This window comes from Gouania willdenowi, chromosome 21 (genome assembly GCF_900634775.1).
Source record: "Gouania willdenowi chromosome 21, fGouWil2.1, whole genome shotgun sequence".
In the NCBI taxonomy this organism is placed as follows: Eukaryota; Metazoa; Chordata; class Actinopteri; order Blenniiformes; family Gobiesocidae; genus Gouania; species Gouania willdenowi.
In genome coordinates, this window is record NC_041064.1 from 5,518,637 (window position 1) to 5,537,421 (window position 18,785).

The 18,785-nt window shown below is 36.5% G+C and overlaps 1 protein-coding gene and 1 long non-coding RNA gene across 3 annotated transcripts in view; one reads left to right on the forward strand and one right to left on the reverse strand.

Moving 5' to 3' along the window:
• Window positions 1–14,297: 14,297 nt before the first annotated feature.
• The window catches only part of ralba (v-ral simian leukemia viral oncogene homolog Ba (ras related)), an 11,385-nt gene continuing 6,897 nt past the window's right edge, over window positions 14,298–18,785 (reverse strand). For both annotated transcript variants that reach the window (XM_028436647.1, XM_028436648.1), the window contains 3 exons: window positions 18,133–18,341; window positions 16,230–16,407; window positions 14,298–14,440 (listed from right to left, as the gene is read on the reverse strand). In XM_028436647.1, coding sequence (XP_028292448.1) covers window positions 14,318–14,440; window positions 16,230–16,407; window positions 18,133–18,341 — 510 coding nt within the window. In that variant the 3' untranslated portion in view covers window positions 14,298–14,317. The remainder of the gene's footprint in view (window positions 14,441–16,229; window positions 16,408–18,132; window positions 18,342–18,785) is intronic.
• Window positions 15,683–16,387, forward strand: LOC114455416 (uncharacterized). Its single transcript, XR_003672680.1, has 3 exons — window positions 15,683–15,808; window positions 16,026–16,190; window positions 16,259–16,387. It is a non-coding gene; the product is annotated as an uncharacterized LOC114455416 (long non-coding RNA).

The window sequence follows — 18,785 nt, forward strand, 5'->3', positions numbered from 1 at the left end:
TAAATATGGGTTTTTAACTATTTTACACCAAGTTTAAAGTTTTATCTCACTGGTTCAAAAAAATAAATAGAGTTTTAGATCATATCATTTTAAAGCCCTTAAGTTTTACTTGAAGACAAAATGACAATGTTTGAAATAATACATATTATGCTAGATAATCACACTTTAAAAGATACTTAACCTTTGTAATATTTTGAGGTTTACATTAGCGTGTGCATTAAAAACAGACGTGTTGAGGAGTTAGCTTTGAAGCTAACAGAAGAGTAGGCTATGTGACGAAAGATTAAAGGAAACTTTTGCATTGCTGAGATATTTATTCTGATCAGTTACATATGCATTAATGTTACAGTGAAGAAAAATTACACCGAAAAGAAGCCTTAAAGTCCTCATAAAAAGACTTTATTCACAGTCACAGCTAAAACACGGTTGGTTAAATGAAAATAAGCAACACTAAAATTGTTAAGCATCACTAATGAGTTTTTGTCTCGTTAAAGATGAAAGTCGTCCATGTCTCTAATGCTGCCCTACCCTTTGAAGATACTTTACTGCAAATATTTCATTTATTTGAATTAATCCACAATGATTCCCAAACTTTGTCAACATTTTTGCGCCACGCTCTTTTGAAGCCACTAATTATTAGTGCTTCTGATCATTAGCAGCAGCGCTAGCTAAATCAACACCTTCAGTGCAAACAAGAAAGTGTCGGAGGAAGTGATTGGAGGATTTGTTGGAATAAGCCTGAGCCACAGAATCCACTTCACCACTTCCACGACTTAAAGGATTTGTTGCTAACGCGATGGTGCCAGAATCCAAAGGTCATCTTCAAAGGTCACAGAGAACCTTTGTCTTTGACTTCACAGACACAAACAACCCCACAGACACGGCCGTACAGACGCGGCCGTACAGACACGGCCGTACAAACACAGGGTGACCGATATCCATCATGTGTGTTACAAGTCAAAAAGAATCCAGATCAGTTCAGGACCAGGATGCTACAGACGTGTTACATGTTGGAAATGGCACACTTCATACTATACACCAGGGCTTCTCAAACTTGGTCGCCAGATACCTTTAAGAAACTAAGAAGATTTTTTGAACAACTAAAGCCCATTTTTGCTTATTTTTACCCTTTTTTTATGCAACTACACCAAACTTGCCATATTTTCACCTATTTTCATCACTTTTTCTTGCCATATTTTTTGCTCCTTTTAATGCATTGTTGCTACATTATTCCCATTTCTGCCACTTCTCCATCAAATATCAATGCTTTTCTGCACGTTTCCACTTTGAAGACATTTAGTGCCCTTACAAACCCTTTCCATCACTTTCCCACCTAATGTTGCATAGGTTGACCCATTATTGTCACTTTTAACCTCTTTTCACCATATTTCATGCAGATTTTTGGCATGCCCATTATTTTCCAGTTTAAAGTAATTGTTCCAGTATTGACACTGAACTCTTTATACCACTTTTTCTCTAAATTGCACTTTTTAACCAATTTTTCTGCTTTTTAGAATCCTTTTCCACCATTTTTGGTCACTTTTATTTCTGAATAAAACAAGGATTTATATCTATAAGATGACGATATACTATGGCACAAATAATATCCTTCCTGGAAAACAGTGGATATTATTCAGATGAATAAATAAATGTGGTTATCACACATTCATAGAACAATTGACCATCATTTTACTGACTTTATGGATGGACCCCAAAAATCTCTCCCCTGTATTCCCCCTGATAGATGGCCCTGTCTCCACATGACTGTTCTTCAATGTTCATGTCTGTGTTCAACCACCTTCAGGTACAGTGGGGGTCCCTGGTCTCTGTGACCTTTATTTTGGGGATCACAAGCTGAAAAGGTTGAGAACCACTGCTATACACTACATACTCAATAAATATACTGTCTACTATATAGACTATTAGAATGAATACGATGACTGATGATGATCGTTCCCACTGACGTATACTTCCAAGTTTCCTATGTTGAATTTGGAACCAACAAAGACACACTGAGGCTAAATATCTGTTTATTCTCTACCTTTGAAAGTTCTGAAAGCATTTTAAGCGAGAAAGTGACCAAGTAGAACAACTCAAGGCCCGGGGGCCAAATCTGACCCTTTAAGTCGGCCAGCAAAAGACAGTAGCAAATATTAATTATTGTGTAAATTACCAAATAATTCAGTTGTAGACATCTAAAATTCATAATTTTAGTGAGATTCTGCACAGATTTTAGGGTCTCGCAGTTTTCCCATGCTTGCATCACTAGAATCCAGTCATGTTTAAGTAAAAATGGTGGAAAGAACTCCACATTTCTCCATAAATCTTGCAATTTCTCACAAACAATTCCGCAAAATTCCTCTAAATTACACAAAAATTGGTTAAAAAAAAAAAAAATTAAGAAGTTTTTTAATTTAGACATTGAAAACTAGGGTACAATGATGTTAAAATTTCTCTTTTTTCACCCACTTAAAAACTGCGGCCCACTTGAGATCAAACCTGTTCATTTATGGCCCCTAAAAGGAGTTCGATACCACTGAAGTAGAATATCAACATGTGGTCATTTGATCCATAAAACTCACGTATACACATTTCATGCAGTTTTTCTGAGACCTTTGTGCTACTGACAAAACTTACGGTTAACTTCAAAACAACAGCTTTACTTACAAAAGCATTAAAAAGCTAATAGAAAACAAGAAGAGATGATTTTATTTTGAAAAAAAATTGTTTTTTAGCTTGAGAGTATTTTACATTCCGCTCGCAAAGCATCATGAGGCAGTTGAGTATGACGAGTGAGCCCACCGTCCATATACTCTACATCGGGATATTTCATACATACTCAGTTTTCCCATACTATCTAATGTGAATGCACTACATACCCATTTTGATGTCAGGCTTAGTACGAGTAGTACGTTACTCTTTGATATCATGCATCTCTGCCACATTGTTCCTGTCTATTTCCATCTCCGGCTGCAATGCGCTCTCCACGTGCGTCCAGCTGTGCTGGGGTGTCTGAAACCCCCCCCCCGTGGCTACATATACACACTGAGTTCATTTGTCTTTGATGACAAACACGCAGGTTAAGTTGATGATGCAATTATTGCCGGAATACCTCATGTAGATAAATGTTCTCACTGCTGTGCTCTCATGCTGTTCTTTATCATATAAACCATCCCCGAATGAATCATCCTTCCACGCCCCTCCATCCATCTTTGACGTTAGTTATGTGTTCATGTATTTGTAGGAACAGAATGTCAACAACCATCAGGTGGGTGTCATAATTACCTCTTTGGCTTTAATCTGCATTAGCCACGACCCTTTGACTGAGAACACATGAAGGGAATATAAAAGAGCGTCACATTTGACTTTCTACTTATTAGCACATGTTAAATATTCATAAGACAACCCACTTTACTGTATGTTCAATTATTGCTGCAGGTCATGTAATATTGTATGTTTTTTGTCATTTACTGTAATTTCTCTGTTGTTTTGTGTATCTATTCCGTCATTTATGTGTTTTTTAGAGTCATTTTGTATATTTTTGTTGTTATTTTGAGTGTCGAGTCATCTTGAGTAGTCATTTTGTAGAGCTTTCTTCTATTTTTGCAAAAATTCGTAGTCATTTTTGTGTGTTTTAGGTGGTAATTTAATGTATTTTGTTGTCTGAGTGTATTTTTCTGTAATAATGTACTGGTATGTTTTTTGTGTCATTTTGTTGTGTGTCATCATTGGGCAAGTGGTGACAACATTTATCACATTCTGAGACACCATGTTTGTCATGTTGCATTGAAACCTACAATAAGTAATAGTTTAAATCAGTAATTCGCAAACTTTTTAGCCCACGACCCCCAAAATAAAGGTTCCAGAGACTTTCGACCCCCACTGTACCTGAAGGTCGTTGAACACAGACATGAACATTGAAGAACAGTCATGTGGAGACAGGACCATCTATAAGGGGGAATAAAGGGGTCCATCCATAAAGTCAGTAAATGATGGTCCATTGTTCTATGAATCTGTGATAATCACATTTATTTATTCATCTGCATAATATTCACTGTTATCCAGGAAGTTTATTATTATTTACACCATAGTATAGTCATCTCAAAGATGTAAATCCTTGTTTTAATCAAACATCAAATTGGTTAAAAATGACCAAAAATGGTGGAAGTACACTACAGAAACTGGTTAAAGGTTGCAAATTAAAGTGGGTAAAAACTGACAGAAAAAGTGGTGGAAAGGGTTTAAAAGTGCTGAAAATGTATTGAAATTGGAAACAATTTGCAGTTAAGACATTGAAATCTGATGGAGAAGTGGCAGAAATGGGAGAAATGTAGAAAAAATGCATTAAAAGCAGCAAAAAAGTGGCAAGAAAAAGTGATGAATAGGTTAAAATATGCCAGAAACGTTGTAGAAATAAACTACAATGGGCTCAAATTGTTCAAAAAATATTCTTAGTTTTTTGAAGGCATCTAGCGACCCCCCAAAAAAAAAACATCAAACATGGGCCTGATCATTCAGTTTGTTCATCCTTGGTCTATTTCTGCTGAAACCAGCACAAATATTACTGCTAATAGATGTGTTTCACCTCTTTCTGATGTCATATTAAAGGTAAGGTAGACCTGGATCAAGCTGTTCCAGGATCATCAGATAGTTAGAACTGGAGCAGTGAAAAGAAGAGGAGAAAGTAGCACATACTGAGTATTCTAAGTAATTAGACAAGCTAACATTTATTCATAGGGGGAGAAAATATAGGTGCCTGCAGAAAGGCTCATGTAAAAATGGGAAAACATGCAAACTCCTCAGAGAAATGTCTCAAACCTATACACTAAGAGATGTGCTAACCACTGTTTTCATAGTAACCCTACTACTGCATGTTTCAGATCAACCAACAGCTGAAATGCTGAGTCTACGTCTACTCAAAAACATGTGATCATAAAGCAAAGTTGTCCAACAAATCATTTCAAATCAAAAGATAAACATTTCAGGTGTGATGACTTACTGCGGGGACACGCTGGAATGAGGGAGCCGAGCATTAAGTGTTTATTGGATTTCTCACAAACTGGACGCTCGCAGTGATCCAGAGGTTTTTTAATAAAGCTAGTCCAACACTAAGACTTCTAGATTTTGTTGTTGCCTGGACTCAAAAATAGACGAAAGCTCTTGCATTACATTCCCTTCTATGGCTGTGGTTCTTTAGAAATGTTAAGGGTGGATTAAACGACTGTTTTATATCAGTGAGACCTTTATGATGTACGTGATAGTTTCATCACAGCCTGCATACACTGTAAATACAATGCTAAATACGATAATCTAATAGTGCTCTATGTGTCTAAAGACTATGTTCATACTCTTTTTTTAGACACACTTGGACAATACTCAACTTGCTTCAAACTCCAGCTTTGTCACCAATCATCGTAATACCAACACATTTCTGTTGTTTTTAGAGCTTTTCACTTATGGAACAAATTGCCTCGGGTCCTAAAAGACATTTAAAAATGCATTTTTAATGTATATATCATGTGTTTTTTAATTTATTTGTTGGTGTAAAGAAAATGTGTCTTGATGTGCCTTTTTTTACCTTTTTTTTTTAAGAAAATTTCTATTCGTACGGTTGCCGTACAGACAACCCCTGGTGCTATTGGTACATTTACCAAAGGACATGTACATAGCGTCTTATTGCAACAATTTTTTAGGGTTAGGTTTACGGTTAGGTTTAGCCTAAGTTTTGACCTAAACTGGTCAATGAGGGGCGCTGCGTACGAATAGAATGTTGGTATAATGACATGGCAACCACTGCCTATTGTAACTGTCTCATGTACAGTACTAAAATCTTGACTTTTTTTTTTTTTTTTTTTTTGACCCCAGGAAGAATAGCAAGCACCACATTGGAAGCTAACAGGGATCCAAATAACATTAGCAATGCAAAATATTTAGGATTGAGGGTTTTTAAACACATTGTCTACCAAATAACACCCTGTGTAATAAAAAATTTAATAAAATACTCACCTCAGTGTGTTGTTGTATAGGTTGAGGTGTTTGACTTAAAGAGATTCCAAATGTAGATTGATGAGAAAGCAGGAATAGGTCTCAAAATAAACTCCAATTCCAGGAATTTAGCAAAAATATCAGAGTTGTTAATTAACAAAGTTCATGAAACAAAAGTATAGTCACTGGGAAAACAAAAGTAGTCACTTAGAAAACCAAAGAAACCTGTTGAAACTAGGGAGATAGTAATGAGGTAATGAGAAACACCTGAGTGCAGGCAGGGGGAGGAGCTACGTCCTCACCCTGCAGTTACACACTAAAAACACAGGGGGCGATACACACACACACACGCTATAATTCATGACTTTAACTTGTTGGTTTTACAGTGTAGTTGGTACAATCTTTTATTTGATAATGTCCATTTTCTTTTTTTTCCCCCGAGTTTTTTTACGAGTAGAAAATGTGATTTTCCCCGCCCCCTCATTAGCATATAAGGCTTAGTAGTGGTAGTACTAGTGAACATTTCTATTCTACAATTGACACTTTTTTTGCTTATAGTAAAGCTTACTCACGCACTAGTAAACCTAAATTGAGTACATCTCGCCCAGATTTAAGTACATGTGACCCACACCTGCACTGGGGAGAGAACGTTGTTTTTATGCCCCTAAACTGTGGAACTCAATCCCCCTCCACATTAGATCATCCAGTTCCACTGATGTTTTGAAAAGAAAATTAAAGTAATGTTTTTAATTTGGCTTTAAAATCTGTGTACCCTTCGTTCTTCGGTTATTTTGTTTTTCTGACTTAAAACCAAAACAGAAATACAAAAAAAACCAAACAAGCAGCGTTTTTCTGTTTTAAAATTAAATCTGGTTCCGTTTGTGTGATGTTTGGATATTTACGGGGAAACGACGACGAGAGCTTCATGTTTTAATCTCACCACAGACAGACTTTTATTCTGCTGTGTTTGATAAAAAATGATTTTCTATCATGTTTTCCACCTCACACCGATGGCAGAGGTATCATTTGTGTGTCGACGTTTCGTTCAAGAGTTATTGATGCTGGAAGTCTGATTCTAACTATGAAGATGACGATTTTACCGAACAGTGTTACGGTCCAAATGGTATCCAGATAAACTGGTGACTGGGCAGACTTTTGCTCCCGGACGAAAAAGGAGCAACGCATAAGTCACATGACTGGTGAATTGAAAAGTCATTAATACATAAATAAATCAAAACCAAAAAATAGATGTTACATAAAACATGCATATGATATGTGGAGCCAGAGGTGGTGTAATGAATCTACTGGTGCTCCTCGTTTCTTGTGATCAACTTCCGTGTGTGTTGACGGCTGCTGTTAGCGGTACTTATAACGTGTTTGCAAAAGGGTTAATCGTAGAAGTTCTAACATCTATTGTTCCTCACACCAGCCTCACAGTTGATAGTCAGTCATCAGTTTATTTGGATACTATTTGGATCGTAACACCGCGAAACAAAACAAACATGCGCAGCTTTTTACGAGCCAAAACATTCACAGACTGAAAACTGCTGAAATAAATCCTAAACAGTGCTATTGTGTGTGGAGACCTGGTCCAGAACCTGTAGAGGGAAACGAGCTGGCAGCGGACTTCAGTTCTCGCTCTAATTTCACCGTAACAGAAAAAAAAAAAAACAGAAAAAAAACGCTGCTTATCTGGTTTTTGGTTTTTCTGTATTTCTGTTTTGGTTTTAAAACAGTAAAACAACAAAATAACCACACCATTTGTTTTTTTCACATCTAACACAGAACCACCAGTAATGGAAACACGTCCATACATCACACTACATGGAGAGGTAATTAAATTCATGTCTGGCATTCACGCTGACATAAAAAAAATCATAAAAACATGGGAAGTGATGAGTCAAGCAGCAAATACTGTTTCCCTGTAAAATGCTGCCAGCAGGAATGGAGGCCACTTAGAGGACACGATGATGCTCCATCTCCAAGAAGACAGTGGTATAAACCATCGCCTTTGGAAAAGGGTAAAGAGATTAGGATGCAAACTTTGCAAGAGATCATAAAGGACAGAAAACCACGCTTTAAAGTTCACGCAGAGAATATCATCTCATCTGTCGCGTTGTGGGTGGTGAGGGCGTCCTCTCTGCCTCAAGAAGCATGTGTACGCCCATCGCATACTGGGAACCGAAAGTAGTTCAACTTTCTACCAATGGCTCCCTACATTATAGGGCCATGTGTGGCTTGTGTGTTTGAAATCGCCCGCTAACATACTACTCATACGAAGTCCGACTTCAAAATTATTATTTAATTCTTTCAAACTAATTATGTTAATTTATATAGAGCAAATTACAACAATGGTCATCCCATAGCGCTTATCAAAATATAATACTCAACCAACAAATCAACATGAACATGCATCAGCTAGAAAACTAGATAGAAAAATAGAACATCAGAATGCCTCATAATGAGCTACCTTTTAAAATCAGCTACATGCAGAACAGGGGCTCTCCAGGAATGAGTCACTGACCTAGCTGAAATACTAAAAACATCAAAAAATATATATATATACTGTATATATCATTTTTTTTATTCTAACAGTGCAATGAAAAATAACTATGATTCTTCATGAATTGCAAGTTTTTTTTCAAGCAAGTGGCGAGAACTAAAGTAAGAGAAAGCCTAGAGCGATGGAGAGTCAGAATCTACTAAACACCAACAGTGCCACCTAATGGTCACAGAGTGAACATGTCTGCTTATGCCTTTGGAGACTCTTCCATACAGACAGACAGGAGGATATGATCATGTGACACAAAGTCACAAGAAAAAGCAGATCTTTTTCTGCCCGTTGCATTTATCTTATGAGTCAAGCAGAATTCCACTGAGTCTGTTTCCTTTCCTGTATAATAATAAAGGACAGTGATGGTGCTTTATCTCATTCCCAACATTAGCTGGGATATAATGAGGGTTACTCAGAGGACGGGGACTCTCTCTCTCCGCTGGATGATAAAAGACTCCAGAGTGCACCAGTGGCACTGCATCAGTCATTAGCTTGGCTCCCTTTGCCCTTTCATGTATTTCTAAATAAGTGTCTTCCTGTGGGTTTAACGGGCCACCTAATGGGCCTACTTAGAGGTGCAGGGCCCCTCTCACAGCTCAAATCCTGGGAGGTGAGTGTAAAAGCAGGTAGATGTTGAAGCACAGCCACAGGCTTTCACTGGTGATGTACATTATGCAACACTGACTCCTGATGATGGTGATTACTTTCTACATGTACGAGCATAGCTTGATGTTGGATTCCACCATCAACTACAAAAACTGTGTCTGAAACTCCACCACCAACAAACAAGTGATTGATTTAAAGACAAGATGCATTTCAGTTGTTGATCTGCTCCAAAAGGTGATTTAATATCAAAAATACAACAGTGGATGATGAAGTGTGACAAACTCATTTTAGTTCAGGGGTCAAATACGGAGCAGTTTGTCCTCAAGTGGGCCACAGATTTTATGAGGGAAAAGGAGTCATTTCAACATTATTGTGCCCTAGTTTGCACTTGTGCGTATACATAAAATACAAAAATAAGAAAGCAACAATATTTAAGCAATAAGTGATGGATATCAGTTCCAACAGCATCTTCACTTTAAATTCCCTCGATTTGTGACCGACTTCTATTTAATGAAGGAAAATTTAAACATTTTGTAATTTTGAGGGTTATTTCAACAGTTTAACATAAATGACTGCAATCATGCAATATAAGCACCGGGAAAACTGCAAGCCCCTTCAAATGTTGAGTTTCATTTACACAATGACTCATGTTTTCTCTGTCATTTTCACTTTTTCCTACGGGTCAAATTGGATGCTCCAAAGGGCCAGATTTGGCCCCTGGGCCTTGAGTTTGACAGAATGCATTAAACAATCAAAGCGCAAATCTTTACCAAGCGCCAAATCTCCTTTTTGCCAGATATTTACCGTTACCTGGGTCAGTGATCCTGATCTGTGTATCATATAACAGTTCACACTTTGGAGGTTTGGAAGAAATAAACGGGGACTCGAATCACAAATATGACGACTTTAGATTTGACAAAATCAAGAAAGACTTGAGACTCGACTTTAGACTTGAAAACAAATGAGTCGTGACTTAACTCAGACTTGAGCTATTGACTCGGGAAGACTTGACTTCCTACCCTTTCATGATAAAACATTTTATAAAATGTATTGATTATTAATGAGCAATAAGTGAGTTCAAACCCCAGTTGGATGGCGCTCTGCCATCCAAAGGCAAACATGACTTTCTTCTTCTTTCTTGGCTATTGGCATGTTGCAACCAACTTAAATAGGTGCTTATCACCACCTAATGTACATGTTTTATTTCATTACTTTCAAACGACGCTCAAAGGCAGGAAACGCAATCCAAACTGGACTTTGATTGACATTTCAGCCAAACAGGAAGCAGCTGAAAATATCAAGCTGGGCCGAGACGTGCAAAAAAAATTAGATTTTAATATTATACCTTGATTAATAATTGATTTGGAAAAACCATACCTGGTTCTACTTCCCAGTATGATTATGGTTTGTTTGGTTAACAGAGGAACTGTGGAAATGTTTAAATCTAAAAAGATGCTGGATTGATTTGTTTATGTCAGATTATATCACTAATATTTCACAAATGTGTTCAAGTAATTCATTGTTTATATCAGTTGAATAAACTTGCCCTGTAAAATGTCACTATAGATGTGATACATTATGGACTTATGACTTGTAAATTAAAGTTGAGGACTGAGTTGACTTGGACTTTCGTGACATGACTAAAGAAGCAGTGACTTGTTCCCACCTCTGCCCACTGATAAATTACGTCAAAAATATATGCATTTTTAATTTCCTTTATCGTGATTGAACGTGCAATTCAGATCCGTAACTGGGGAACCAACCCGACATAACGCAGTCAAATATGAAGATCGCTCAATTACAGAGATATGCATTTTGAACAAAAGAATAATAAACGGCATTATAAAGATGACCTCCTTATCGGAGGTACAGTAAATATCATGGACAAAGTCAGGTAGACTTCCCTTCCATTGAATGGACTTGTTCTTAGCAAGAGGATTCCCTTCAGATGGATCCGATGGTGAGTGGTCACTACTGTGAAATGAGTTTCAGTGACCTGGCCACCTTCTGGGGCTAAGGGACTAAAACCCCACATCTGGTTCATCTCAAGGCGAGAGTTACACCATTCCTGCTGTATAAGATGAGGCTAAAAGGTTAATATAAATGGGGTGGGGGGTGGGGGCAGTAAATCACTGTCAAACTCCAAAACAGGCCCTTGGTAGTAGGTACTCGACAGGACGGCACTGGAACAATCAATGAGTCAACAAATGTTGAGTTATTTCACTAAACTGGGGCAAATAATTCCCCATGTGGAGCAAAGACTTAACAATCACTCATAGAATTTCCCATCAGTGGTTAGACTTATTCTAACTAGACGGGTTATAACGTCAGTCTTCCTCAGAGGCATCGAGTGATTGCTTTGATGTATCTCTACAGTTCTTTCTAAAGGAAAACATCAAAGCCTCTACTGATCAGTAGATGTTTTCCCCATGAAATAACTTGTAGGGATACACGTCAAGAGATGTAATTTCCTTAAAAATAAAAGTTGTCTAAATAAATGAAACCTTAAATATCTTCTTACAGTATATTTCAAAATGTGTAATATTTCAGTGTTTTTGGACCAAAAAAAAAAAACCCCATCAAACTTCTTACAAAGAAGAAAAATCATTTATTTACCAGCACTTACGCTACAGACAATTAAAAATTAAATTAAAAGGCAGTACTAGGACAAAAGCAAAAGGAGCTATAACACAGAACGAGGCAGACATCTTAGTTTAAAGTTGGCGCACTGAGAGTAGATCACTGAAAGACACAGTAGGATAAATGTACAAACAATGTCTGATGGGCTTTAAGACATCCATCCATCCACCCACACACACTTTTAGATTTTATATACTCCGTGCTGCCAGTTGGATAATAGCAGTGTAGTGCATGTTGTGCCGTAGCTCTAGGAATGAGCAACAATTGAAGGTAATGATGTTAGCGGGTTTGGCTGAAATACAGAACAAGGATGGATTGTCGACACCTGTTTCACAAGCACAGAGCCTGGAAAACACTCCAATCACAAGCAATAATGTGTAAAGCAGGCCTGATTGTGTATATATTTACACTGCTGCATGTTTCCCTCTTTATTTAAACACACGCAAATACGTTTTTTTTTTTTTCTCACAGCATCACCATGTTAAAAAATGAAAATATGTACATAAGCTGGACAGATGTGTTGTTTCTTCGCAGCGGTTTAGCATTAGCACCCAAACAAGATTTTAGAGAGAGAAGTTGCTACCAGGGTTGCGGTCAATTAAAATTAATAATCAATTACAACGCACACTTGTACTTGAAAAATATATTTTGATGTTGTAATCATAATTGAGTTCTGATAATTGAGTGTAATTGTCATGTAATTTGTATAAAAACTACAATTTAATGAAACGTAAAACTGGGGAACCGTGTTACACTTCTTCTATGGTTTACACAAACATAATTAATAATTAATTAAATTTGTTTTATATCAAGTTCTCCTTTTAAATGTAATGTCTCTCATTTTACCATTTAAAAAACATAAATAAAATGAAAACGCGGGATATGCAGACAGAAAAAAGGCTCAGACGCCCAAACCAAAAATTTTCATGGATAAGGAAGTTTAAAAAAGTAACCAAGAGATGAAAAACAAATTAGCTGATAAATAATATGTTTTAGTGCATTTTACTAATTTATTTCAGGCTCAATAAATGTGATTAATTGTAATTGAAGTTTAGTAATTGAGAACGTAATTGTAATTGACTTTTAAGGGATGAAAATAATAAAAGTAATCTTATTTGTAATTGGGAAAAAATGCTGGTTATCGTAATCATAATTGAGTTGTAACTGAACATGGATCGCTGAAGATGTAATTGTAATTGAAACATGTATTTGACCCAACCTGGTTGCTAAGAAAATAACTTTATAAATCTAGCGCAATTTTAAGATTTAAACAGACCAGAGAACACACTTTGATGTAAACTAAACATTGCAGTAATTCTCAACCTTTTTACTCTGTGACCTCCAAAATAAAGGTTCTAGAGAGCAGGGATCCCCACTGTAGCTGAAGGTGGTTGAACACAGACATGAACATTGTAGAACAGTCATGTGGAAACAGGCTCATCTATAAGGGGGAATAAAGGGGAGAGATTTTTGGGGTCCATCCATACAGTCAGTAAAATGATGGTCCATTGTTCTATGAATCTGTGATAACCACATTTATTTATTCATCTGAATAATATTCACTGTTATCCACGAAGTTTATTATTATGTCATAGTATATAGTCATTTTAAAGATGTAAATCCTTGTTTTAATCAGAAATAAAATGGGTTAAAAGTGACTAAAAAATGGTGGAAAAGGTGGTAAAATGGGATTTTAAAAAACACAGAAATGAGTTAAAAACGGACAAAAAAAAAAGTAGTAAAATCAGGTTCAAAGTGTCAATTATGGCTTAAAAGTGGCAGAAATGGGTGGAAACCTTTGTTTAAAATGGCAAATAATGGGCATGATAAATTGCGAATGTGGTTAAATTGGCAAAAATAAGCATAAAATATGGTGAAAAAAGTCAAAAGTCACATTGAGTCAACATACTGTATGTGACATTAGGTGGAAAAGTGGTGGAAAGGGTTTATAAGTGTCTAAAATGTCTTGAAAGTGGAAAATAATGCAGAAAAGGCATTGAAATTTGATGGAAAAGGGGCATAAATGAGAGTAATATAGCAAAAATACATTAAAAGGAGCAAAAATATGGCAAGAAAAAGTGATGAAAATAGGTTAAAATATGGCAAGTTTGGTGTAGTTGCAGAAAAAGAGTAAAATTAGCAAAAATGGGCTCAGATTGTTCAGAAACTAATCTGAGTTTCCCCCTCAGTGTCTCGCGACCCCAAGGTTGAGAACCCCTGGGTTAGGGAACTGTAACTGTCACAGATCAGCGACAAAGGTAAAGACAATGAATTTACATTAAATGCAGGGGGGCGTGATCATCAGTGGCAGTGGCTCATTGGCTTCCAATGCAGTCCTGGTTAATTATAATAACAGTGGTTCATCATCTTAAAAACATCCACTCATTCATAACAACAACAAACAAAGTGGTGACGATTGTCCTGGACACAAACCTCTCACAAGCCCATTGATAAAATCTTCTCATGTACATGACAATGGTAGAGACCATTTATTTTTCCTTGTAGATGTTTTGGGGGGGGGTGGGGGGTGAATCAGAGTAAACAGCATCGCTCTCTGAAGCTTTTCTTGCTCTTCTTGTTCTTTCCTTTCCCATTTTTGTCTTTGTTCTCAGACATTTTCTTGCCTCGTACTTCGCGCATCAGGTCAAAGAAAACCTGGAGAAAAATGAACAGAGCACTTCAACTTTAAATAACCAACAACAATAAATGACATGCTTCGGTTCAGGGTAGGGGTGGGTGATAGAGAAAAATTTCATATCACAATTTTCTTCTTTGTAAAATCACAATTTTATTGCAATTTTTTCATTCAGATCTTTCAGACCAGACATAGGCAACAGGCAACCCGGGAGCCACATGTGGCCCTCTGCCTAATTTTGTGTAAATATAAAGCCTAACATAATACACAAAATCCGTCCCATAACACACAAATCGACAGCAAAACGCACAAAGTACACAAAAAATACCTAAAATACCAAAAATGACAAAACAGACAAACACAACAATCATTTAAACAAACAAAATGACTACTAAAACACAAAAAGCATCAACACATTACAGAATAGCTCCAAAAACACACAAACTGTCAACAAAATTACACAAAATGAGAGAAAAACAAAAAACAATAACAAAAATAAAAAAGTGACTCTAAAAACACACAAATCGACAACAAAAATGACATAAAATTACAACAAAAACAGAAAAAATAACAAAAAAACCCTCATTTCCCACGGTTTGAACAATCATATCCTTTACAAGATACAAGATGAAATTTTAAAATGTAATTTTTTTTAATTTTATTTTATTTTTAAACTTAATTTTTCTTAAATTTTAATGTTTTTTATTATTTAAAAATACAATGTTTTCAAAAAACAATTAAAAATTTTAAAATATAATTAAAATCAGTTTTTAAGTAACAAGTAACAAGCAGTAAGCGATAAAACGTTACTGCTTTAGTTACATTAGGCCTGGGTGATATGGACCAAAATTTATATCCCAATATTTTTCCTCAAAATGGTGTTCAGTGATATAGTTTTTTTTTTCAATATAGTTTTACAAAAAAAAAAAACAATAATGGATCAAAGTCAGTGGGGAAGTCGGTGCTTAAGACTTAAATGTGTGAGTAAATTCTGTTGTGTAGCTCTGAGTCGCTGAAAGTAACCCTATATTTTTAACTGCATTAAAATGTGTAGCACTCACTGCCACACACATACTGCTCCTTCGCTCTTTCACCTTTTATATTGAAAAGTCTTGTAAAAAATGTTTTCTTTTTTTCTTTTATTCTTGTAAATGATTAACTACCATAATCTTTGGTTGACGTAACCTGGCAAACGATACTAGCAGATTGATGATTAAACATGTATTTTTTAATGCTTTTTGGTTTTAAATTAACCCTAACCCTTCTAAACCACATTCAGGATGTGGTTCCTTTAAGTAAGTCACAGCCTGGAGGAGTCGCATGAGTCGTCGTCATGTTTTAATCCATAACAATCTAAAATCGTCAAATCGCACACCTCTACATAAAAGGTAATTAAACAGCATCAACAACAAAAAATAAGTATGTTTCTTGTGTTATGTCACAACGATCCAGTCATGAATAATAAAATGTAGATCCATTGTTGTGGTGCACCTAAAAAGTTTACTTTCACGTTTTCATCAGCGAGTCATTGATTATCTACATTTCCTGAGTGGATGTGAACACGTTACTAATACTGATAGATTTTCACACTCCTACTACATTCAGAGGCTGAAGCTCCTGAGACGGCGTTCAATCTGCAGGAGAAATTGTTGAATTCCAGCAGCTGCTCGGAGCAAAGCAACCTGCCAGGATCCTTAATTAAAAACTATGTTGGAGAGTGGGAGCCTGAAGGCAGACGATGGTCATGGCATTTCATCACAGGCCTGCATGGTAAGCAGAAAGATGTGTGTGTGTGTGTGTATTTCTTACCTTGTCAACATTGGCTCTGGTTTTGGCAGATGTCTCTACGTACTGAACACCCCACTCCTCAGCTTTGCCGCGGGCCTCGTCCACAGGGACCTGACGACGTTCCTCCAGGTCCGACTTGTTCCCGACCAGCAGAAGAGGAATCTTGTCCTCCTCTGCTTTCACCCGCAAGATCTGCTCCCTGCGGATCCAACAAAGTGTTTATTCAGGAGGATTCTCACCAGCTAATATTTGATTTAGACATTAATACAGTCCGTTGGCAACATTTCTAGTCCTTAGGTGTTTTTCAACCTTGGGGTCGCCTGGAAATCAAAAGGGGTCACTTGAAAAAATTAGTAATAATAAAATCTAAAAGATTAAAATCTAATTTTCATATACTTTTTTCATATTTATTGATGTATTTTAAATTATTTTGCACTGTTAAAAAACCAATACCTAATCAATTATTTTTATTTGTCATGACAAAATAACGTCCCCAAGTTCCCCATAAAGCCCTTAAAGAATAAATAGAGTAAAATAATAATAGTATAAAAGAATAAACATAGAAAAAAATATATAAATATCGTAGAATATATACAAAATAATAAGCATATACAATAATATACAAAACAATAGTGACAATAATATCACAGAAATAGATATACAGTGCAGGAAGAGGTAGAAAGCTCAAAGAGCTTAAATAAATATTGTTTTTTTCAAATTAAAACACCAAATGCGTTCTCTAATAACCAGTGTTGTGCTAGTTAGTGAAAAAAAGTTACTAGTTACCGTTACTAGTTACTTCATCCACAAAGTAACTCAGTTACTATTTTGATTACTTACACCAAAAAGTAATGCGTTACTGGAAAAAGTAACTTTTGAGTTACTTAGAATTAAAGAACGTATGATTTATTTTGGGTCATTTGTGTCCATACAGCTTCATATCAGTGCTGTAATAATATAATAATCAACTGTCGATCAACTGCTATAAAACAACCATGAATGATGTGCATATAAAGCACAAAACAGCTGCTCCAAAATTAAAAGTGATTTTTCAGAATTTAAACACAGTAATGTAAAGTAAGCTGTGCATATTCCAGGTGCAGATTCTGCTGTTGAAAATGCTTATAAAAATAAATGTGGAAAAACTAATTCACAGCATTTCTCTCAGCTACACAATGCTAAACATATCAGGCTAATGAGTTGCTGTTAGCAGTGACTCAGCAGCAGCGACATGCTGCATATTTACAACAACATACTGTGCAATAGTTTGGCTGACCTGTCCCAGTCACAGTCCGTTAAAATCCAGCCGCAGCGTTAGCTTAGCTTTACTGACGCATCTTTTGGAGACAAAAATAATGCGCGTATTTCCACTCTGAGAAGCTCGTCCTGTTCTCGAATTGACTCGCCATGATTGGCGCACGTGATGTAAACAAAAACATGCTGACAATGCTTCTTCTACTGTTTTACCGTGTTTGGCACAGCATCCCACAAAAAATATGTAGCGCCACTCTAAACAGGAAGTACACTTCTGCTAGCGAAGTAACGGACAAACGCACCATATTGTACCGGTAACGGCGTTATTTCTTCAGAAAAATATTGCGTTACAGTACGAGTTACTGTCAAAACTGATGTTGGGGCGGCAACGCGTTACAAGTTCAACACTGCTAATAACTGAGAAAGTAAAAGTATAGAAAACAAATATAAATCTAGTTCAAATAAAAAGCCGTATGTGACATCGTCACAGGCTCTAAAACTGTAAAGTAGTCCCAATTTCAAAAGGCAATAAAATAAATATGGTGCAAAATCATGTGTTTTCTTATACATAGATCTTCTAACAAGTACATTTCAACGGTTTTAGGCCACATTTGTAAAAACAGAGGAGGATCCCTTTAAAGCTACTAAATGCGTGTTTGTGCGTCAGTACCTGAACTCCACAGTGGCAGTATAAGACTCGTGTTCTGTGATGGAGAAGACCAGCAGGAAGCCCTCGCCGCTGCGAATATAGTTGTCCCTGATAGCGGCGTAGTCCTCCTGCCCAGCTGTGTCCAGGATGTCGATCTGGACTTCCTCCCCGTCCAAAACCACCTTCTTCCTGTAGCTGTCGCCCTTAGTGGGCTGATAGTCCTCCACGAACTGGAGACAAAAAGAAGCCATAGAAGCTGATTTTCATCAAGAACTTCAACGCACTTAGTGTTTTAATGAAAGAACATATTTAATTTCACTCCCTTTCAGCAGCTCAGTCAGTTATAGGCCTGTGCAATAGTATTTAATGTGTGCATGGGGACAAGTTAAACATTTTATTTATTCTATTTCATATTGTGCATTGTTGGAATGTCAGTGCTGGATAAATATCTTCATACTTTAAATTGATTTATTCTTTGAAGCATTATTATGAATTCCTTCAATTGCAATGTTATAATTTTAGTGAGGTTAGTACACATTTAGAGCCATAATTTGCAATGGGACTAATAATTTGTATCATAATTTCTTTCGGTTTTCAGTTTCTGCCTTGGCTTTCTCATTTTTGGTTTCGGCCAAGAATTTTCATTTCAGTGCATCCCTAGTTTGAATGCTCAA